At 43.4% G+C, this 23,133-nt stretch overlaps 1 protein-coding gene across 2 annotated transcripts in view; it reads right to left on the bottom strand.

Moving 5' to 3' along the window:
• Positions 1–23,133, bottom strand: part of LOC119745288 (dynein heavy chain 5, axonemal-like) — a 71,044-nt gene that overhangs the window by 34,883 nt on the left and 13,028 nt on the right. For both annotated transcript variants that reach the window (XM_038221536.1, XM_038221537.1), the window contains 28 exons: positions 19,960–20,079; positions 18,890–19,091; positions 18,448–18,543; positions 17,848–18,111; positions 17,440–17,505; positions 16,863–17,092; positions 16,083–16,234; positions 14,647–14,854; positions 14,017–14,225; positions 13,281–13,543; positions 12,043–12,207; positions 11,502–11,624; positions 10,685–11,089; positions 10,348–10,466; positions 9,503–9,802; positions 8,582–8,822; positions 7,280–7,479; positions 6,735–6,888; positions 5,907–6,173; positions 5,187–5,534; positions 4,727–4,873; positions 4,243–4,415; positions 3,194–3,372; positions 2,383–2,570; positions 1,505–1,699; positions 1,014–1,148; positions 545–652; positions 111–222 (listed from right to left, as the gene is read on the bottom strand). In XM_038221536.1, the coding sequence (XP_038077464.1) occupies positions 111–222; positions 545–652; positions 1,014–1,148; positions 1,505–1,699; positions 2,383–2,570; positions 3,194–3,372; positions 4,243–4,415; positions 4,727–4,873; positions 5,187–5,534; positions 5,907–6,173; positions 6,735–6,888; positions 7,280–7,479; positions 8,582–8,822; positions 9,503–9,802; positions 10,348–10,466; positions 10,685–11,089; positions 11,502–11,624; positions 12,043–12,207; positions 13,281–13,543; positions 14,017–14,225; positions 14,647–14,854; positions 16,083–16,234; positions 16,863–17,092; positions 17,440–17,505; positions 17,848–18,111; positions 18,448–18,543; positions 18,890–19,091; positions 19,960–20,079 (5,369 nt within the window). The remainder of the gene's footprint in view (positions 1–110; positions 223–544; positions 653–1,013; positions 1,149–1,504; positions 1,700–2,382; positions 2,571–3,193; positions 3,373–4,242; positions 4,416–4,726; positions 4,874–5,186; positions 5,535–5,906; positions 6,174–6,734; positions 6,889–7,279; positions 7,480–8,581; positions 8,823–9,502; positions 9,803–10,347; positions 10,467–10,684; positions 11,090–11,501; positions 11,625–12,042; positions 12,208–13,280; positions 13,544–14,016; positions 14,226–14,646; positions 14,855–16,082; positions 16,235–16,862; positions 17,093–17,439; positions 17,506–17,847; positions 18,112–18,447; positions 18,544–18,889; positions 19,092–19,959; positions 20,080–23,133) is intronic.

Here is a 23,133-nt window from a genome sequence, read left to right as displayed (position 1 = left end):
ACAAAAAGTCTTTCTGAGGCAAAGGAAACATAGGAGGAAATATTTCAGGCAGTTTTACAATTTTACCTAATTAAAATCGAGAGGTTTGATATTTTGTTTTTCAAACTCACCAGCACCGCTAGGTCCTAGTGTCATCATTCCGTGACGCACACGCTGCGTCTCATACAGTTGAATGAGCTTCAGGATCCATGGAGCGTGGTTTACGAGGCCTGCTTCAGTCACCTGTAGGGAAAAGATGGTATCGGGAAAACTCAGTACACAACCATTACTACTATTACTTCTATTTTGAGCACACACGCAAATTGGTCACCTATTCGGTACTTGCAAGTACTTTTTTTTCCTGCTAAGCACGGAAATTTTCAAAGCTTAGAAAATATCTGCTAAGCAAACCAATAACCAAAGTATCATTTGACGTACATTACTTGAAAGTATTTCTGGCTGATTTTCATTAAGCCCAAAATCCGCAAAGCACCTAATTGCCAATCTGCTTATTACTTTAACTTCTGCTTATTGCTTATGCTTAGCTATTTTCTCCTGGATTTACCTGTTTTTCGATGGCAGCCTCAATATCTGGGTAGCCGGCCTTGTCTAGTTGCATACCGGGGAACAAGTCGTCAATCAGAGATAAGAAGAGAGGCTCGTCCTCGTCAACCTAATACAAAACAAACCAAAGATTAGTTGAAATTTTGAGCATTAACGACAGTAAACAATTACAGGTGAAGAGAAACACTATGAAGCTTTAAAATCTTGTATTATCTTTGCTTTCTGAAGATTTGGCCATGTGCGAAGTGGGTGTCCAGAGATATGGCTTCGTCTATTTTCAGCATATGCCATGTAAATTGTAATCGTCAAAAACCTGGGGGAAAAGGCTCTAGACTAGAAAACGAAACTCAGTCTTAGATTTTTTTGGCTACTGAATTATTGAAGAATAAAAAGTAAATAACAAAAAAAGTGAATTTTATGGGATTTTGTTGAGATGAGTTTGCGGTGAAGTTTTTTTTATTCAGTCTTACCAGTTTGGAGAGGTTCATGTCCCTCAGGACTCTCATGACGATTGTGGACTCACTGTCCTGTGGGTTGAGACGCTTGAATGCTCCCAGAGTACGCAGCACGGACAGGATGTTACGCAGACCAAAGTCATAATGCACCTACGAAGAAAAAGAAAATATTTAATAGTCCACCTGAGCTATTTGGGTGGTCGATTGGTTAAGACACTTACACTATTAAACAGTGGGTCGTGGGTTCGAGTCCCATCCATGCAAGGCAGCAAATTTTTTCAGTGTCAAACTTTTGGACAGCACTGTTATACAGCGCTTTTAAAATTACGTTGGAGTGCTACGGCCTCGTAGTCTGGAGCATTGAACCGGTGGTTTGCGGGTAATTCCAAAGGTTGTGGGTTCGAGTCCAGCCGGGACAGCACTGAATATACAGTGCTTTAAGCATTAAGTTTTTGAAGGGCAAAATGCAAAAGTACAATAAGGAATTCCAACTCTTTGTACCATACCTGTTTGGTCAGCTGTTCCTCGCACAGCTTGTACAAGGTGTAGAATTTACGGGCCAGCAGCACATTGCCCTGGAAACCACAGCTAGCGAGCTTGACGCGGATGATGATCTGTCTGTCGGGGACCATCATGGCCACAGTACGGAACTGAATCTTCAGGTTTTCTGGGAGCTCCTGGCGACCGGCGTAGCCGGGGTTCTATTTGAAAAAAACAGGAATTTTTTTTAAATTTTGATCATGGATTTGCTAATGGCATTTCAAGAGCGATACAATACCCTCCAATATTTAGTGTAATCAACAAAAAATGTCTAGCAAACTTTAAAAAGTTGAAATTATATGGCAGCATATAACATCTAGCTGGGAAGGTTACAGTTTACATGAGAACTTACAGTTGCCAATACATAACTAAGTTTTAATAAATGACAAAGAAAATTGAGCAAAACATGGGTTGATTAGGTTGTGGCATTCATAGAGTTGAATAGACCATTATCATGTTGCCGCCATCTTGTTTTTTCCCATTCAAATCAACGTAACCAAAGCGAGGCTGGAAGGAAAAAAAATCTGGCTCCTTTTTGCACAAAAAAATCATCATTCAGTACTGTTATTGGATACAGGGAACATGACTGAAATGGTGGCAGCATGATAAAGGTCTATAAGCAACAAATTTGTAACAGCAGAATCATGCCTCTGCTTCCTGTGAGGTAGTTGATTTTTCTGAATTTTTTTTTTTTTTTTTTGGTCTTTGTTGCGAGAAAACAAATTGAAGCCTATTCAATACTAAAACAATTCTAGGACTTATCCAAAAAGAAATGCATCAAATAAAATTTGTTCAGCACTTGTGACACAAATTTGCACAATGCTGCGACACAATTTCAGCTCACCATGGTCAAGAAGATGCCAAATTCAGGATCCATGTCGACGTTGTCTCCATCGGTGAAGATGAAGTTGGGTTTGCGTTCCTTCTTGCAGGTCAAGACGATAGCAATCTGCTGGGCGGCTACCGACAGGACGGGCAGCTCGATACGATTGAACTCATCAAAGCAGCCCCAGCTACCGGACTGGGCCAGACCTGGAGTGTTGAAGGTGAAAATGGTGATGGTGTTAATGGTGGTGAACGTGTGATGTGACAGTGGTGACAGAAATGGTCATGATGGTGGTTGCAGGATAATATTTAAAAAAATTAAGGGACAAAAGCTGTGTTAATGAAAATGCAAAGTAAATTTCAAGACAATCCACATTTTTTTCACTGTGACACTCATCGTCTTTTTCTCATCCCAGACTCTGCTTTTCTAATTAATTTCTAGGAAGTGACTACAGATAATTTACAAATAAATTGAGAACAAGTACATTTTGAGATTCTTTATAACACATTCACATTTTTCTACCCATATGTACATTGTATTACATTGTACTTATTCCCTGATGAGTCCATAAACCATACAGAGCTGGGGAGGATAGGGACAGTACAGGGATTAAGAGGCAGGGTTGTTTGGGGCAGTTCAGGGACTAAGTGGTTAAATTGTTTCACAGATGTTCAGGGTCATGTATATTTTCCTTAGATGAGAGTGCAGTCTCTTCGGCTAGTTTGGATATCATAGGCCACTCCTCCCAAATGCCATCTTTATCACTTATTTAATGATAATTTTCACATTCCAGAATGAACATTTTAGTAATTCATTACAAATCACTGACCTTTGTAAATACGTCCCAGTCCCCTGAAGTCCATCTGATCCGAGCAATTGAAGACCACTACATACTTGCCCAGAGCTTTGCCCATGTCCTTGGTGGTTTCAGTCTTGCCTGTACCTGCTGGGCCGGCCGGGGCACCTCCCATGCTCATCCCAAGAGCCTGGGCTAGGGTGATGTAACATCTGATGGAGGAATACAATGTTACAAAATTGAAACCTTTGCGTAATAGAAACATTCTAAGGGAAAATGCTAAATTAAACAGGGGGTAACTCGAGAATTACCTCAAGGTTTTATGAGGTTTTACGGGGTACCTTGGGGTTCAAACTTGTGTTACCAAATTTGGCATTCTTCCCTTTAACAACAAAAACAGTACACTCTTAAAATAAAGATCTATCCAAACAAAAAAAGGCAGAATAAAATCTAAAAAATTGAGACAGTTGTCTTGTTTTATAGGTTTTGCGATCTAAATTTTTTTTAGAAAAGAAGATTCATCCTTCGCCAACATTTATTACACATTGAATAATCTTTATGAAGCTTGGTCCTAAAGAAATCTAGGTCAATTATTTTAGATGTATTCCACCCTGCAAACGATTTATTTGAATTGATGAGAACATTAAGCAGGTACAGATCAATCACAGCTGATTCAAATCGAACTTTGAACAGTTTTATCCAAGTGCAGTACGTTTATTGAATGATGAAGTGTATTTGTCAGTGTAATTGTAATTTAAATGTTAATATTATTTAAATATTACCAACAAAATAAACCACGTACAATTTTGGCTGGTGCCATGTTTTTGCTAAGCAAAATACTTTCGGTGGTAAGCAAATTGCTTAGCAGATCCGTGAAATTGTCCCCAGAATATCAATTACACCTTTCAGTGTGACCAAAAATGCTAAGCACAAATAAACTGGTTAGCATGTTGTATTACCCGTCACAAACTACATAAATATGTTTTTGCTGGTAAGCTATTTTTGCTAAGAAAAAAACATTCTGTGCTTAGCAAGACTATCTATGCTTAGGATATCTGCTGCTCAGCCGTGCCAATACCCACCTGTCAGTGAGTGGAGTGATGACCAGTCTCTCCGTGCAGCCCACGGGTTCCATCTGGTAGATGAAGTCCACGTCGGTGATGGAGATCAGGCACTGGTCCGTGTCTTCGTTGAAGTAGAACCGAGACTGCTTCAGCCATTCAAAGTCGGTGGTGGACTTGATGTGCATGCGCACCTGTTGGACGTGAGATTAGGCAAACGAGATGACGTTATTCACCTCTCCGATGCTACACTGCAAGTTCTAGCCGTGCATGTGTGTACGCATGTCGGACTTTGGTGCATGCATGTCGGACACTAGTTTAAAGCTGTGATTGGTCAAAACATCATTGGGTGGGCGGTGCTAAGTGGATCGGACTGCTGTCACAACCGAAAAAGGGTTCAATGTCATGGAACAAAGAAATTATTTAATTAGCAAAATATGCGATGTGAACTGCTTGTGAATGGTTCGGGGTCCTTGTGAAAAGGAAAAAGAAAATTTGGACTGACCAAATCATCAAAGATGTCTCTCTGATGGACGTGGATGGTGATGAGGGTCTCAAACTTAGTCCTCTCATACTTGGTGAGCTCCTGCGTGGTGACGTCAATCAGGATGTTCAACAAGTCAAGGAAGTACTGGTTGGTAGTTGCCATAATCTGTAATCAGAGAGATGAAAGACTCAGTTGAAAAATTCAGGACAATTTTAAAAGGCATTTTTGCCATCAAGTCATTGCTCTTTGTACAAAGTCTGGGTCACCCTTTAAATGTCTGAACTCAACCTGTTAAAATTCAAGGATCAATCCTACCTAAAACCAAGATAATAATAATTAAAATTATAATAATAATAACAGGGATTTTATAAGGCGCACAGTATCTGGAGGACTATTCAAAGGCGCTGGTTACTAGCAAATCACTGTGGTTCAAATGAAAGATAGAAAAGATGAGTCTTAAGATCCAAGATTTCTTTACCTTCTTGTCGGACCGAGCATTCTTGAGCGCCTCCTCGCTGTCCCGAGTCCACAGCATCTGCAGTCCCAGCAGCCCGACCTGGGCCGGGTAGGTGTTCTCAAACTCAATCATCTTGAAGTTCTCCTTGTCTCCGATGGCCACGCTGGCCGTGCGGATGATAGAATGGAGCGACTTGAAGATGGTCTTCATCAGCTCTCCGAGCCACAGCTCCACGTTGCCCTGGGCCATGACGGGCTTGACCAGGTCGATCTTCTCACTCTCCCGGGAGCTGACCGCCAGGATTTGGTCGTAGACTTTGTCGTGGAAGTCGGCCGACTTGACGTTGTCGAACAGACCTTCCAGGTGATTCTGAGATCATGGAAATAAAACAACAGAAATCAGGACTCCAAACTCTGACAGGGGATTAAGTCTGGAATGTTATTTCTTTGGATCGAGAGTACTGGAGAATGTGGCTGCATCCAAATCTCTTGTCTAAAGCTATTGTCTAGGTCATAGATAATTTACAACTACGCTGGTAAATGCTGACAATGGACACAGGGGTAGCGAAACGACCTGTGATTGTGCGTGGGAGATCTCACTTATTTGGTTACCAGCCAAAAAAATAAATCATGAAATGTATACTGCTCATGGTTTGTTCTCAGTGTATTTTGTTGAGCACAAAAATTTGCTAAGCAATGTTTCCTGCTTGGCAGCTTCGTGAAATTGGGACCAACAACTCACCTGGATGGTGTGGGAGTCCGAAGCCTGGCCAAGGATCTCCAGCAGGGCCGGGTCAGATACGAAGAAGAAACGTGGGAAGACCAGTCTCTTCTTCTCCAAGTAGCCAGTCAGGGACTTCTGGCAGATCTCCAGTTGTTCCAGGAGATGAGGGAGGAGCTGGCCCAGGCCGTCGTCGCCGGTGCAGCACTGGACCACGTTGGAGTTCTCATGGGCCGTCTGCATGATCTTGACCCAGGACTTGTCGATGTTGGTGAAACGTTTGGCTTCCTGTTAACAAAATTTGGTGCAATTTGAATGGATGGTTCATTGGGATGAGGAGGTAGCTAAGATGAAACAGGTGGTAACAGGTGGTTTACCTTAAGGTTTAACAAGGATTTACTGGGTACCTTGGGGTTCAACCCCAAGTAACTGCTTGTTCAATTCTGCATTCTTCCCTTAGCTTTGCCTGTATATGGAAATAAAACTTGGCGTAGATTCTCTATTTTTTTTTTCAGATTCAGAGGTTTAAGACAGCGGGATGAGGAAGCATACAGGGACACTTATCCACGTTTTATAACCACGTCAATCACAAAATAAATCAGAAATCAATCGTAAGTCAATCCTAAGTTCACAAGTATCCGGGGATGAACAATGACAACATAATGCATTTGCCACAGTTTATCTGAATATATTGGCACTTGACTTGAAACTGGAACTTGCAATTGCTTTTTGTACATATTATGACAACTCTTCATTTATTGCCGATTTTTCTCTGAGACTAAGCCTTGTTGAAATGTTTGGTAAATAGTCAGCTAAAAACTGGCCCTTGAATGGACCTCCGCCCCTCACCTGTGGCAGCTGCTTGGCGATGTCTCCGCCCACAAACACGGCCTCCAGGTAAATCCACAGGTTCTGCACCAGCATCCAGTTCTCAATGATCTCCGTGGTGTTGGACAGCTTCTGCACCCACTTCTGGATGTCGGGCTTGAAGGGGGCGTTGTACCTGTTCAGCAGGTGGATTCAGAATTCAATCAATTAGTCATTTCAGAACCGTATGTTCAACACAAGGGTTGACCTTCAGGTCCCATATAGCTTTGCGTATACATCCATACTGCCTGGGATATTGTGGTTGTGAGATCTGAAGATGAGTATTATAAAAAAAATGAGCAAAATCAAGATTAAATTGGGATCAACTGAACTCAGAAACTCATCAGCAAACTGAGTAGCTCATCCTATCAAGTTGAGGCTTCACCCTAGCTTGTCTCAGAGTTCATCAGTCACTCATAATCAAACTGCATACCATACATCCTTGCATCCAGACACTGCAGATCTAAGACACTCAACCAAGTAATACTCATTACTCGTTAACAAGGCCAGGACTCTCAATGACTCACCGGTTACTCATGAGCGAGCCCAGCACCATCAAGCTGTCCTCCATGAGTGAGATGATCTCCCCGGTAGTGTCTCCCTTCAGCAGGAGCTCCCCGCGAGTCTTGAAGGGAGAGAACTGGAAGTCCTGGGCACTCCAGTCGTTGACGACTCCCTTCAGTTTGGCCTCGATGTCCCGCTCCTTGACGGCCGAGATGCAGATATCCTGTGAGATGGGAATGCATGGAGACCGGAATTTTTTAATTTCTGCATTTTTGTGGGTTGGTGGGTAAAATCACGTTAAAGGGAAGATACAACATTTGCAAACATCACAAAACGAAATGATCAAATAATCATGAAATACCTCACTAGATTGTTAGGGAATGACAGTCTAAAGCATCCTGTAAAATTGTGGCTCCTGGTGTGCTGTCATTTTCAAGAAAAATTGTATTTTTCCAACGCTGGTCGGCCGACCAGCGTTGGAGAAAACTGGCTTTTTTTCAAAAACTGCCCCTAATTTTTCATAATTAGTTATTCCGCGTTTTCTTTGCAATTTCTACACACCTGTGAAGGGGTACAAGCCTGCTAGACTGATTCTCTGACATTACAATTTCCCAAAGTCATGATTGCTCCGTTTCATCTAAAGTGGGGTCAGGGAACCAGACTACAAGAACATGATTGGTTTTCATGGTTTTTTCCAGCATCTACAAGCCCAAAACTGTGAAACAAGTCATTTCGACAATATTTGCTATAACATACTAATGCTCCAAATCCATTTATTTCTGAAAATTGCAGCAAAAGCAAATGTTGTACATTCCCTTTAAGTCACTAACTATTTAAATGAAAGTAATAGAGGAATTTCTTTGTTACTGTTCATCACATCATTTGTGACTGAACTTGTGAAAAGGTCTCTCTCAAAGACAGTGTCTTTCAAAGACGGCCATCTCTGTAGTAGATTGCAACTGCGTATTTTACGCAATCAAGCACGCAATGCACAGCGTAGAAAATGTTCCAAACACTATTGCTTGTTGCTCAAAATGTGTTTTCGAAATATGACGCAGCCAAACCGCGTTATGCAAGTTGTCGCTCAAAAGGCCGATGCACATGGCTGGTCCGTAGGAAATGACGTCATTTGAGAGAGACCTATTGACTTGTGCTTTACTTGCGGATGGATCTGTGACAGACTTGTGATTGAATTGACTACAAGACAAGGTGTAAGGCTAGGAAAGGAAGGATTTGAAAGATTGGACCGAGAACAACAAATAAAACTTGAAAAAAGTTTTAATATCTAACAGTTTTGGAGAATTTTATTTATATTTGCAAGTCACCTCGATATCCTCCTTGTTCTCCAGCAAGGGAGCCATCATGATATTCCTGAGCAGGAAGGCGTCAGACTCCACGTCAAAGGTGTGCTTGGTGCAGGTGGCGATGCGGTCCCAGTGCCGGGTCATCATGGCCTTACTGGCCATCATCTCCAACAGGGGGCAGCATTCGTTGAAGTCATCGATCTTCTTCTTGAGCTCCAGGAAGGCCTGCCACTCCTTGAGGGCCTTGGGCAGCTTGCGGCACCTGGCGGGTTGGGATGATGGAGATTTAGGTTGGGTAATTTGGAGGAGCAATTAGCAGAAAATAAGCCTTTTAAGCCTCAAATGTGATTGATCAGCAAAGAACAAGTTTTATACACAAAACTGGGTTTACATTAAATAGTTTTAACTGACAGCTGTTTTTGCTTAGTTACTTCTTGCTAGCAAGATTGCTAATGAATAGCTTCTACTTGCTAGTTCTCTAACATTGGGCCGTCACAAAAATTTCCACAGAAGTAACCAACAGATTTTACATTTTTTAGGTTTTGGAAGACAGCGTTAACTATTAAACAAGGGTAAACATTACCAAAAATGCAACAAATACCGCTGCAAAATAAGACCAAAAGAATTATTCTTCGACTAAACAAAGCATCTATCGATGACTTAACAGTTGTCATGTAGGCAGTTCATTCTTCAATAACCAAATTTATATAACACCCAAGTAAATCCTTCGCCTCGTTGAATGGAACATTCAATCTCTCAACTCATGAAAATATTCTCACCATTGCACTCATAAACATTCATTATTTGTATAATATTCACTGCTAATAGCATCAATCACATTTTCGCAACGATAACGTTTCAAAGTAGAAAAGAAAAGTTATTCACTTTCAACAAGTTATCACCACTTCATAATTGAAATCTGGAGATACAAAAAAAACTAACTTGTTTTGGAAGTCCATCAGCTCCTGGTTAATCTTCTCAATGTCTACGTCCACCCAGGGGATATCATAGTAACCGTTAACGTTGTCAATGACAGAATTGTAGAGCTGGTACAGCTTCTGTAGCAGAGCCAGCTCCCGCTTGATGCGCTGGATGTCCGGGTACTCGGTGACCGCAAGGCCAAAGAGCTCCTCACCGCCGGAGTAGGTGATGTACTTGCGCCAGATCTCGTCAAAGCGGGCCTGGAAGAGCTGGAGTCGGTCGCTGGCCTCGCTGGGCGCGATGCCCAGGACCATGGGACCCCTGGGGAATAACCAAGCAAAGTTTGATTTGTAAGGAATATTGATAAACCTTCTGTGTGCCTTCACCAAGAGATACTTTTTCTTAAAGAATTTAGAAAACAATGGACCATTTGTGCATTGTTTTTATACATTGTTTGTGTCCAAATTCAACAAGTCTACCATGGGAGGAGTGTGGCCTTGTGGTTAGGGTTTGTGACTCATCATCAGCGGGTCAGGTGTTTGAATCCAGCTGCCAGTTGTGTCCTTGGGCAAGCCAGTTCACCCCACTTGCCTCTCTCCACCCAGGAGTATAAATGGGTACCTGTATTAGCTGAGGAGTAACCTGGGATGGACCAGCATCCCATCCAGGGGGAGTAGAAATATTCTCAGTCGTATTCATGCCAAGGAAACCGCAGATAACTGCCGGCCTGATGGGCCATATTGGCTTGTGACAGACTTGACTACTACTACATGGTCCCTGCCTTAAAGTTAGGATTTAATTGGTCTATGTGACACAGTTTGATTGACAGGAAGAAAATATTTCGATAATATAAAAAATGTCTTTACTTGTCAGTGTAGTCGTCGACAAAGTTGCTGACCTCCGTCTGGTAGTCCTCCACCAAGCTGAGCAGGTTGGACTTGAACCCTGGCTGGATCTTGAGCAGGGTGACTTGCACATTTTGCATCTGTTGACAAGAAAATTAATTAACGAGGTCAAAACAGGAAAGACCTGTGTGTGGCAGTGATTGAAAGACAGTCAAGGACCCAGGGATTAGATCTGGGGCAAATGAAAACCCATAAAATTTTCCGCGGAGGGTTGAAGGGAGTTAGGGTTAAGAAGTTGCAATCAGGTGTTTTCAATCTTATGAATTTTAAAATTACAAGGGTAGTTGACATGACAAACCTGGCTGTTGAGGTTCTTCCAGCTGTAAGACAGACTGTCCACCTTCTCCGCGTTACCATCCTGGAACAGCAGCTCGTAACGGTGCAGCATGGCGAAGGACTCCTCGATGGGTCCGATGGTCATGTCGATGCGTATCTCGGACTCCCGCACCTCACCGAGAGCAGCCATGGCACCCCTTACATCGTCCAAGTCCTTGATGGGACGGGCCAGGCGTTTCTGGAGGTTCTCGATGAAGTCGAAGATGTCGGTCATGTCGGCCGAGGCCTTGGCGTTCAGGGCCTTGCCGAAGGCTAGCTTCCAGGCTTTGGTCTCGGCGATCAGGGCTTCCTTGAGCTTCTCCGTCAGGCAGATGACGGAGCCAACGCGGTAGCTGGCTGGGCTCTCCTGGATGGTCATCTCAAGTTCCTGTTATGAGACAATCAAGACATAATCAGATTAAACAATGTTTGCACTGACCAAATATAAATCTCTTGTCATTGTTGTCACTTCACTTTATGAATGAGAGAGAAAGATATTGAATGATCTGCCTAATATGGTAACATTTTTACAAAATTTACTTAACACTTTCTTAACTTGACTAACAAAGTGGATATACCGTGAACTAAAAATACGTCTCTGTCGTGATCCATGCAACTTTTTTCAATTCCATTTTTTGTGAAGTATTGCATACTTACAGGCTTGCTCAAAAAGACCAACACCGAAAAAAAACCTCCTACTTAGTTGCCTGGACGTCTTGACCTATAAACTGCTAACTTTCCCAGGGTCAGATGGTTAGGTGAATCTGATACAGCATAGGGACGTAGGATTGCTGACTCACCTGATAATACTTGATCTGAGCTTCAATCTCAGACAGCAGGGGTTTGCCTGCCATGAACTCGGTCACTTTGTCGTCTGGCTCCTCATTCCATAGTTCGCTAAACTCCTTGAAGCTGTCCAGAACCTATGAAGAGATTAACAATCAAACACTTTAGATACATTCATTAAGGAGATTGAAGTTTACTTAAAAACTGCAGATGCTATTTCCTTTTTTCTTTTTTTTTTGAAGGGGGCGGGGAATAATTTCCTTAGCTATGTGCTGGATTTACCATGTAGCGTCAAAATTGGTTGCCAATTTTTTTTTCCAACAAACCGAATTCAATATTGAGTTTTGCCTATAAATTATGTAATTTCATAAACATTGTATACTCAGCATCATCCAAAGGCGAGCGAGAAAAATTTGAAAGCTTCCTCAGGTGGGACTCGAACCCACGACCTCCTGCTTACTAGTGCAAACGTAATGTTCCATGTAGTTCCTCCAGAGTGGTAGATTTGAAGAGAGTGGAGTAATTTATTATTACTTTTTTCAATTGTGTACTTACCTCTTGACATTCTGACTTGCTGCTGCCGATGATGTTGTTGAGCGTGATGACCACCTTCAAGACATCCTTGTGTTCACTGATGACTTTGTACAGAGGCTTCTGGGTGATGGCCAACAGGCTTGGCACCTTGTCGGTATCCTTGTCGTCTTTGGACTCTTCCATTTCCTAGTAGCAACAAGAAATTATGTCTTAAACTATTCAAATTAACGGTGACAGATTGATGAAATTTGGTACTAGCTGAACTGCCAGCTGATATGGACTCTGTGGCTGAGTACCTTTTCAACGGTAACAAAGACAGGAATCCGATAGACACTTGCCTGACACCGAAGACAAGTTCTAAGCTTTTTTGCAAACCCAGATGAAACTTAGTCACGCATACTTTGCATCACACACATGTTCACTGAATGTAGGGTCTGAGGTGTAACGTATATCGCCCTGATATGATCAAGCCTTGGTCCTTGGTGAGCAAACACAAACCTTGACCAAAGGAATTGAAAAGCCTACCCCAATGAGCACGTTCATAATTGTCAACGCCTTCTTGCACGGGGAGCAAATGCCCAATGCTCTGTGATCACAGCAGACAAAAATGGAAAGTTTGCAAGGTGGGGATAACAGCAAGGTAAGTTTGCGGAAACACCATGTGATATCAATCTCTTTTGTGAGTTTGTGATGGTTCTGAGAAGAACCGGTTTGGACTCAACGTTTCGGACAGCATACTCTGTCCGTCGTCAGGAGACGTACAAAGATACGCGTGGCACGGGTGGCTTGTGCGTAAAGCGCTCGCCTCTCACCAAGGTGACCACGGTTTGAATCCTGGCCGCGGATCGCATGTGAGTAGAGTTGTGCGTTGGTTCTCTCCTGTGCCACGAGGGTTTTTCTCTGGGCCCTCCGGTTTTCCTCCCTCCGGAAAAATCAAACACTTTCGATCTCAGGCTGTGCTCCGTGGTCTTATATGGGTCGATGTGGCTGGCAGCCAGAGGCGCCTTTACGTGCCAGCGGCCCGACCACGTTGTAGCCGCGTCCTTCGAAATTCAGCATCCCAGCTGCGAGTAAGGATGATTAGCCTCCCAAATTATTATTATTATTATTATTACAAAGATATTCCCACATTTCTAAGTCATCATGCACGCATTCTACACGTCCTTGCAGTGTGCAACACGCACTTTTTTTTGTTCCCACTGGGAGAGATGACGTTGACGACAATGAGCAAAGTTTGTTTTCTGACCAAGCACACTCACCTTAATCGCAGCCTTCTGGCTTATGATGGTGTGAGCCCAGAGCGGGATATCCTGGGCCATCCTCAGGATGACCTGCACGGCCTTGTTGACCGCCTGCTGGACGTCGTCCAGGCTGGGCCGCAGGACGATGCTAGGGATGGCCAGGACGATGTTGGCGGTGAAGAGAGGGACCTTGGCATCCTCGTTCTCCTGGGCTCCTTGGGTGTACTTGTTGGTGGAGGTCTGGAGGCGACGCTTGATGGCGTCCAGGGACAGACGGGTGCCTGGATGGGGTAGAAACAGAAAGTGGGCCATTTCAAGAGTTGGTGGCTCAAGGTACCATACTTGTCCCGCATTTAGAAAAGTGGTTGGCGTATATGTTTGTATAGATGGGTGCCTTGATAGGAGAGATAGGTACATATGATAATAGGCCTTTTCAAGAAGGGTGGTCACTGGGTACCATACTTGCAGAGCATGAAAACAAATTTATGACATATCCAAGTATAGACAGGAGCCATGATGGGAAGATAGTCATTTCAAGACAGGTGGACATTGGGTTCAATACTTGACTCGCATGAAAACAATTGCATTGATTGTGTCCTATGGGAAGGAGGATAAGTGCCCTATGGGAAACTTTATAAATACCACAAACTGTATGTTGGAAAATAAATGCAAATGTGAGTGGATTTTCCACACACATTTGATGGGAGTATACTACAAACTGCATGCTTGAAAATAATTTATCCTTGGAGCTTACACTTGATGAGAGCATCGGTATTCCTCTGGCTGAAGCTTCCCACCATGGTGTAGAAGCAGCAAGGCAGGCACTCCAGGCAGCGCTTGTGCTTGGAGTCGGGGGTCAGGCACGGGTAGTGGTCGTACAGGTTACGACGCTCATTCTCCTTCAGGTTATTCTTCAGAGTGTCCACAAGATCCTGGACCGCCTTCTCCACAGCTTGGCTTTGTCTGGTTCAAGAAAAAGATTCGGTCCATTTAAATTCTCTTTGATCGATCCGTGAATCGAAAATTCAACCTGATCAACCGCTCATTCATTTATCTTCACAAACAAATTGACATTAAGTATTTTCTTAAGGCAATGTTTGAACTTGGTTCTGCCTTACAGTCAAAGTATCTTTAAATTTATGCTTGATCTTGAAACAGAATCTACATGAGTTCATAAGTGAACAACCTGGTAACTACAAGAAGTCGATTGCATATTCGCATGCCGTGTACGAAAAAACACACTTAGGTCGAATACAAATTCATTCACAGATGAAATTCAACTAAAATTGCAGCTTAAATCATACTTTTCACAAACAGTCAACTCATAATGTAAGCTTCACATCCTGTGACTGATTTTTTGTGAACGGACCAGGTCATAGTTTACCTTGAGAGCTGGTCACAGGCCTCCTTGCAGGTCCTCTCAGTATCGGCCAGGAAGTCCTTGGTGGAGGTGGGCTCCGACTCCGGCAAGGCGCAGAGAGCGGTGCAGGACATGTCTTTCAGGACCTGGTCGATGCGACAATCCAAGAGGTCCGAGATCTGCTTGGTCAGGCGCTCCAGGAAGTTCAGCTCCTTGTAGGTGTTGGAGATGTCTGCAGGAAGCAACGAGGATGGAAATTAGAAAGCCACAGTGATTTAAAAATTAGGCTTTGCCCCACTTGGTGCTGTCCACGACTTTTGTTAGAAAACAGACTGGATCCCACGACATCCTACTTAACTCTTTCAGTGCCAAACTCGTACATGTACGAGGTATTTTTGTTAGTCCAAAAGCGCCAACCTCGTACATGTACGAGGTAATGTTCGTGCTTAAAATCGCCAAACCTCGTACATGTACGAGGTAGAGTAACATGTTATCAAAAGGGGGCGCTCTCGCTCTTTCTAATGGTACCAATTATATGCATGTACGACCTGTATTTATTTTTATATTCAAGTTCTTGTGAGAGGGCGTCACACTGAGTTTCGATTTGTTGACAAAATTGCGGCGCCCATAAACCGAGCTCGCGTGTTATCTCCAGAGAAAATCAGTGTATTTTTTCGCCGATTTGGACAGGGTAAGGGATTACTTTTCTGATTCAGAATAATCCATGGATATTTCAGAACTGGATGGTGAGTCAGAAGACGAACATTGGGATACCGATACAAATGATAATGATGGTGCTAAAAGTGACAATCATGGCAATATTTATGATAATGAACAGAGTTTGTACGAGGAGGGGTATCAGACGCGACACACGTATATTCTGCAAAAGTGCGGAATTCCCCTGTGTTCAGGAGAGTGTTTCAGGGTTTATAACTAGGTGCATGACTAATATTGACTTTTGAAGGTAACAAGAATATACCAGAGAGCAAGATACAACAAGTTTGGTGATTACAACTTATTTACTTTTTTTTTATAGAATTTTGAATAATTAACACAAAAGCTCGAAGTTGGGCGCTTTAGGGTTAAACTTTTGAAATGTCGCGGGCACTGAAAGAGTTAATACTAGTGCAGACATCATACTAGCATAGACTTCTTAAATTTTGAGGCATTATCCACTGCATCAATTGAAAGTTAAGACTGTGGTAGCTCTTTGATGAAGAGTCCATCGGGCTAAGATTTGACAGAGGTAAACAGGCTGGAGACCTGATCTAATATTTGCATATGAGGAAAGGCAAACCCTTAAACTTCTTGAAATTCCATTGGTTACTTTGCCCCTTAATTCCACCTGTTCCTTGAAAATATTTAAATTATGTTCACACTGCCTTCGAAGTCATAAAGACAATAATGTACTGCCCGTTCTCTGACTCTATATCTGAGTGAGGCATGGGATGATTACTCACATTGATCCAGGCTGAGAGAGGTCCAGTTAAGACTGGTCAGTCCCGGCTTGAGGGCGTCCTCCACGCGGCGTCTGAAGGGCGACATCAGTGGCAGCACCAGGTTGGGAATGGTAGCCACGATGCGGTCATACTCATGCAGTAACTCCACAAGCCTGTATGAATAAAAAGTTTGTTGCATCAACTGAATTTGCCAACATAAGTTTGGATAGCTTAGTTGGTACAGCACTGGTATGGTGTTCCAGAGGTTGCAGGTGCTAATCCAGCTCCTGTCAAATTCTTTGTTCAACTGTTGCTTTTGCATGGCCTTCCTTTGGCAAATAAACAACCAATATGAAAATAGACAAGGCAATGCTGATCAAGATCCAGAGTCAATTTTGTAGCGTCGCTTGGCACACATGAATACTAAGCAGATTCTCTTGCTAAGCTCAAAGTGGCCGAGTACCAGTTGTAAGCTAGTTATACCCCCTGATATCTCGGCTGGTAACGTTTTAAGCAAAATTTATCTGTGCTCAACAAAGTTTCGTGCTTAGCTGCTCCAGATCACTGGCCTAAATCTTTAACTTGGTGCAATTACATAGAGCATTAAGCAAAAATATTGCTAAGCATATTTCCTTCCTAAGCAAAAATCACATGGGAACCAGTCATAAATAATACACTACCAATAGAATTTTGGCTGGTAACCAGTTTTTGCTAAGCAAATATATTCTGAGCTTAGCAAATTTCTTTCATAAGCAGCTCAGTGAAATTGGCTCTGGTGTGTAATTAAAAATAAATGCTTACGCGATGTAGTTAGCCTTAATCTCAGCCTCCTTCAGGATCAGAACGCCAGCCGACTCAGGGATCTCCAGGTTCATCTTGCTGAGGTACTTGGCCTCGGCGATCAGCTCCAGCACCTGGGGGTCAAAGTTCACGAAGAGCTCCTTGGTCTCTGGGTGCCGGACCAGCAGGGAGGAGTTGAGGCCTGAGCGGATGGTGTCCACAGCCCGGAACCAGCCTCGATGGTACAGAAGCTGCAAAAGAAATACAGAAGATTGTTGCTGAGTGCTTTGGTCCGAGACTTTGTTATTAAAGCGATCTACCTAAAAATATTGCTTAGCGGTTTTTTTTTAGGTAAGCAAAATCGACTGAGAGTAAGCTAAATTGCATAACATTTTGGTATGAAGCCCTTTTCGGCTAAGCAGCTATTTTCTGTACTAAGCCATTTGGTTTGAGCCATGAGCTTCATGAAATAAACCTGTAATAGCTTTTCCTTGTCTTCCAAATCTAATAATTTTAAATTGATACCTGCCAATGGCAATTTGTGAGTCGACTGTTCAACCCCAGCCTGAAAATTTGATAACTTTGGAGATTATCTTACCTCATACTCCAGAAGTACAGCAGCCATCTTGTTGAAGTTACGAATAATCTTCTTTGCTTCTTGAGTCTGCAGATTGAAACCACATTGTCAGAAATTTCAAAAGATGAGAGACGATATCAACGTTCATATCAAGTAACTTCTTAATAATTTCCCATTACATTACCTCCTCATTAGTCAGAATCTAATGCAAGGCTTACAAATAACATTTGTGGTGACACTTTTAATGGTTTAGAGGAGGAGCTGTGTAAACTGTGTGCTCGTTTCATCATCAGAAGCTTTGTGGCTTTCGACAACTTGTTAAGGCATACGAAGGCCAGATCTAGATGCACTGAAGTATAGAGGTTTGCAATAAACCATCCAATCTCATTCTCAGGTCTGCTATTCCTCTGAAGAATCAATGATACTCACCCTGAGAATCTCCGGTTTCTTCTTAAAGGCCCTCATGGGCGTGTCGATCTTCCGGTACAGCTGACGCGCCCAGCTGATCTTGCCGGCCACGGGGGGCATGTTGCGGATGACCGGCGGGTCGTCTTTGCCCTTCTGGTACAGCTTGCGGACGGTCTCCAGGTCCCGGCCGTAGTTGGTCAACACCTTCATGTACTTGTCGGTCAGGTTCAGGTGGGCGCCCGAGATCTTCTCAAACTTGGTGAGGAGATCCAGGGCCCTGTCAGTCTGTGATAGATGAGACAAGTAACTCATTCAAAAAAAATTGTTGGGGGAAGGGGGCAGCAGCGTTGGTTTAAATTGAGGATTGGGGACTTGGGTTGGGGGAGGGGGACTAGAGTGGAGGGGAGGGGGCTCTGATGGGGCAGGGGAAGGCTTGGTTGTTGGTGGTTAGTGGTTTGGATTGGGGTTTAGGTGGTGTTGGAGTTGGGTGTTGGGGTAGGGAGGCTGCGGCAGGGGAAGCTTGGGAATTGGGGTTTGCATAGAACATAAAGTAGCCATTGGGCAGAAGAGAGCTAAGGGAAGTCTGGTTGTTTTAATGTTTTAAAACCTGTGTGGGCTTACAGTGAGGGGTCTTTCAAACCACGAGTCCACGAAGCCTTGCAGCTGGCCATGCACGCTGTCCATCAGAGACCGGAACTCCAAGTAGTCAACGTCAAACTGCAGGGTAACCCAAAATACAAAAAAACACATTATTTTATATTTTATTAAAAGTTGATAACAAAATTAATTAACAGGAAAAATATTGAAGTATTCACGTCAGAAGACAGTTCCAGGAGTAAAGCTTGTTACTGCTGTAAATTTTGAAGGCTGTCACGTTTTTTTTTTATAAGCAGAATGAACAGCGTCAATATGCGGAACATCTTATGATCCATTTTTTTGATCAGAGGTCTATTTCATTGAGCTGCCAAGTACAGTTAATTGCAAAGTTTTCTAAGCAAAACTGTTATCATCTCCTTGGCTACGAAACTGGGGCAAGCCATCTATCACTGATTCATCAACTTACCTCCCCTTTGCGGTGATCGAGGACGTCGTAGTTCTTCTTCTTGTAGGTTCCAGTGATGCCCTGGAAACGGATGAAGATGGATTCAATGCCTTCAATCTTGACTTCCCCTAACGAGCTCATGCTCTCCATGGTGTTGACCATGTCGGCGATGCGCTCCAGACGCTTGCAGAAGGTGTCAAACTTGCCAAAGATGTAGTTCTCACTGCGGGCAAAACGAAGTTTCCATTACAATCTATTACTATGGTCTCTATACACAACTCCTACCCCGGTGGTGAAAATTGATTGAACAGTGACACAATTTTATTTACAATTTCTTTTGTGCATCCACGCTCAAGCACATTCTTCCCACATGAATGCACTACAGCTTTGCGTACAGTTTGATATCGGATAGCTCACACACTGCATCATTTCCTACGTTGAACCACACAGTGACATATGCGATAGCTTTGCCGCACTACGAGGTGACGGATCATCTGTGGACTTTGTGCACAGGATACGTCTCTTCATGATGGCGCACTATTCACTATGCATCACTCCGTTGTGGGACAGGCAATAAGCCTGTTTTAAGTTGACTTTGACAGGTAGCGGTGTTTTGCATTCAGTAATTTAATAACCATGGATTTGCTCCTCACTGAGATACGGTGAAGTGTTATTACCCATCGCCTCAGTATGTTTAGATTTGTAAAAGGCTTGATTCTAACGTTACTGCACACCAATTGGTACATGCCTTTTTACAGCTTAGAGGAAAGTGGTTAGGGTTCGCGACTCATGATCAGAGGGTCAGGTGTTTGAATCCAGCTGCTGGCCATTATGTTGTGTCCTTGGGCAAGCCACTTCACCCCACTTGCCTCTTTCCATCCAGGAGTATAAATGGGTACTGGCATTACCTGGCATCCCATCCAGGGGAATAGAAATATTCTCAGTCATTTCATACCAAGGAAACTGGAGATAAACACCGGCCTGATGGGCCTTAATTGTTCATTATGAAACCCTAACATAGTACCTGTGATTCAAATAAACAGCGCCCTCAATGGTCTCTGCACAGAGCAAATAGAGCATTGTCGACTTACCTGAACTCAAACTGTCTCTCCTCTGGAGTCTCTTTCAGTCGTTCCTTGGTCTTGTGGAAGCATTTCTGGTACTCATCGTTCAGGTAGATGCAGTCATTCAGTCTCTTCAGAAGATCAGATCTGCATCAATATAAAAAAAAAAAAAAGGTTAATTTTTTTTCATTACAGTTGGTTACAGATTGCAATGACGTTGGGATGGTATACGTTTAAGTGGTAGGAGATCTGAGGATGAGTGATAAGGGACCTCTGTTTGCTCAGTTCATTTGCCAAGTCAGTAGGTTACTTGGAGTACGTCAACTTGACAAACTTAATCATTAACTAAATCGAGCCAGGCTTATTGGTCAAGCTGGCACAGCTCCTGCAATATGACCAAGTGTATCTCACCGAAAACGCATGAAATGACGTTCAACACCATATGGGAAACTGCACACACATATACCTGACTTTGATTCTGGAGGTGTGCCAACCAAATGTAAAAGACTGTCAGTCTAGGGGTACTGTACCCCTCCTGACAGATTCCAACAAAACATGCTGTTGGGGTTTGATGGGTTGAGGTCTGTTAGGGTTAAGACAATGAGTGCTGATTGTGTCTGGACTAACTGCTTCATTACAATGAAAAGTTGGACAGTGACCAGATTATCTTTGATACCATTTGACGTATTGTGACCTTTTCTGCAGTTGATGTTTTTGCACTGAGGAGGTGATAATATAATAGTGTGCATGAATTCTAAAGGGGAAATGATTTTGGGGGATATATATTCGAGGATGCCCGGTGACTTGTGGCCTGCTGGAGACAACAGATCATGCTTCACGAAACTTCATTTTTTGTACCTGTTTCATCTCAGATCGCACGACCCTAATAAAAGGCCTTTTCACACTGTCCAAAATCTCCGGGTTGGAACCGGTTCCAACCCCGAGATTTTGTTCAACCCTTTTCCCACTTCTAAAGTTTCAACCCGGTTCCGACCCGGGTAGAGTGCTCTAGCCGGATCGAAATCAACCCTGGGAGGGACCAGGGTTGAAAATCTCAACCCGGATCGAAATTGCATTTTTCGGCGTGAACCGTGTCGAAAATGATAGTGTGAACCGCCCCGGGTTGAGTCACTCACGGCCGATCCGTGTTGAGTTGAGGCCGACATTTTACCGAAAATCTGACACGCCGAGCATAATATTTCCCTCCACCACTATCGCCGTCACAAACACCGATCCCGAAACAATCGCTCCCTAATTATCATCCAATAATGTATCGGTGTATGGAGCATCCTTTACCGAGTCTGGGCTTGTATTAAGTCCGCAAAATGTACCCCAAAAATGTTCATTTCTAATGTTAAATAGAACGAATCGTCTAACGAAATGACCGGAGCCATTTTGGAAATATTGCACACAGCTGCGCTGGTGTCGTACAAAAATCGGACTCCCAAATCGGATTCGTTTACTCTCTTATTATTGGTCAAACCCTTTCACGTGACAGGTCCTTCTCCCAATAGGCATGCGCAATACTACCAATGAGTCCGTATTTCACAGAGTAGTAAATTCACGCTGCACACCGGCCTGTCCGTAAGCCTCGTGCGTCGCAATGCATTATGGGATTGAGAAAATCATCGCAGCGCCCTGTGCCGAATGCGATCCGTGTCGAGAATTTGTAGTGTGAATTCACAGGGGCCGTAGCCGGATTGAACGTTACACGGTTCACGTAGCGGCCGTTCCCGTAAAGGACAGTGTGAACGTCGCGTCTCTCCGATCCGTGTCGAAAAATACTCGGGCTGAACCGGGTTGGATCCGGGTAGGTTTCAACACGGTTCGAAACGGAGATAGTGTGAAAAGGCCTAAAGAGAAATACATCTTGACCATGATCCAAACCACAGATACATGACACGAGAGTGAGATTCACTTCATTGTTTGTCCCAAGCATGGCTAACTCATCGACAGACACCACAGGCCTGTCCACGTTCCTCATCACACTGCGGACTTGTTTCATCACTTTCATGGCATTCCTGATCATCGCTGGAAATGCGCTGTTCATTATAGTGGCACACCGCATACCGAATCTACCTGACAGCACTAAAGTTCTGATGAAAACACTGGCAGCGTACGACATGCTGGTTGGCGTGCTAGCATCATTGAGTATCATCGCCTCCGCTGTGGACAAGTGGCCTTTCGGTCAAGTGCTCTGCGAGATCTACATGATGGCAATTTTTGTAATGTATATGATGACAAACATCACCATCGTCCTTCTGAATGTTGAGCGCTACATTGCCGTCATGAAGCCGTACAAGTTTCCTCGCTGGTGCACCAGACGCCGTATGATCACTCTCGTAATCATGGCATCAATATTCTGTCTGCTTCTCAACAGTGCCCTTAAGTTCCTGCTGGGTATATCCGCCCAGTACTTCCCAACCTCAGCCATCTGCATTTTCCAAGAAAACTCTAAAGTTGCAAGCATCACAGGTCTTCTGTCGGGAGACGTCATTCCCAGTACTATCATGACCTGTATTTATTATCGTCTGATTAAGATCAGCCGGCAGCACCAACTGCGAAACAACAGGGTAAATAATATTTACGACAACAAGGCGCTGAAGACCTTCCTGGCGGTCACTCTAACATATTCAGTTTGTTTCACACCACTCATGGTTGCAAAAACTGTGCAAGCTTTCACCGGCGAGTCTAACCCGAGCTGGCTGGAGTTCGGGACGGTATGGTTAGCCGTTTTTAACAGTATCTGTAACGTGCTTATCTACTGTCTTTTCAACCGATCTTTTCGTCAAATTGCCAAGCGAGCTGTATTTCAGATAATCCCTCGTCACAGACAATCGGTAGCTCCTGTGAACATCTAGACAAGGAGACTGAGGGTGGGTTTACTGTATCGTGTAGTAAGCAAACGTTTATCCACTGTTGGAAGGATTTCACAGGTCTGCTAGCCAAGTGCAATAAAGCAGTGACCGATTTACAATAAATCCAGCGCAGCAATTGCAATGACTTCACGTATAACTTCATAAACTTGTCACAATTATGTGATTTTGTCCGCCAAAACAAATTTGTGAATAAACTTCGGTATTGACTTCAGATGCGACATTCAACAAAAACCTTTAACAATGCTGCGGGACTACTTAAAAGCCACAATAACAGTTGCGACTTAAATGACATGTGTAAGACACGCTTTGTTTATTAAACTAC

The sequence above is a fragment of the Patiria miniata genome, unplaced genomic scaffold (genome assembly GCF_015706575.1).
Source record: "Patiria miniata isolate m_02_andy unplaced genomic scaffold, ASM1570657v1 HiC_scaffold_7, whole genome shotgun sequence".
Classification (NCBI taxonomy): Eukaryota; Metazoa; Echinodermata; class Asteroidea; order Valvatida; family Asterinidae; genus Patiria; species Patiria miniata.
Note: the sequence above shows the minus strand (reverse complement) of the source record. Positions and strands in the feature narration are given on the sequence as shown.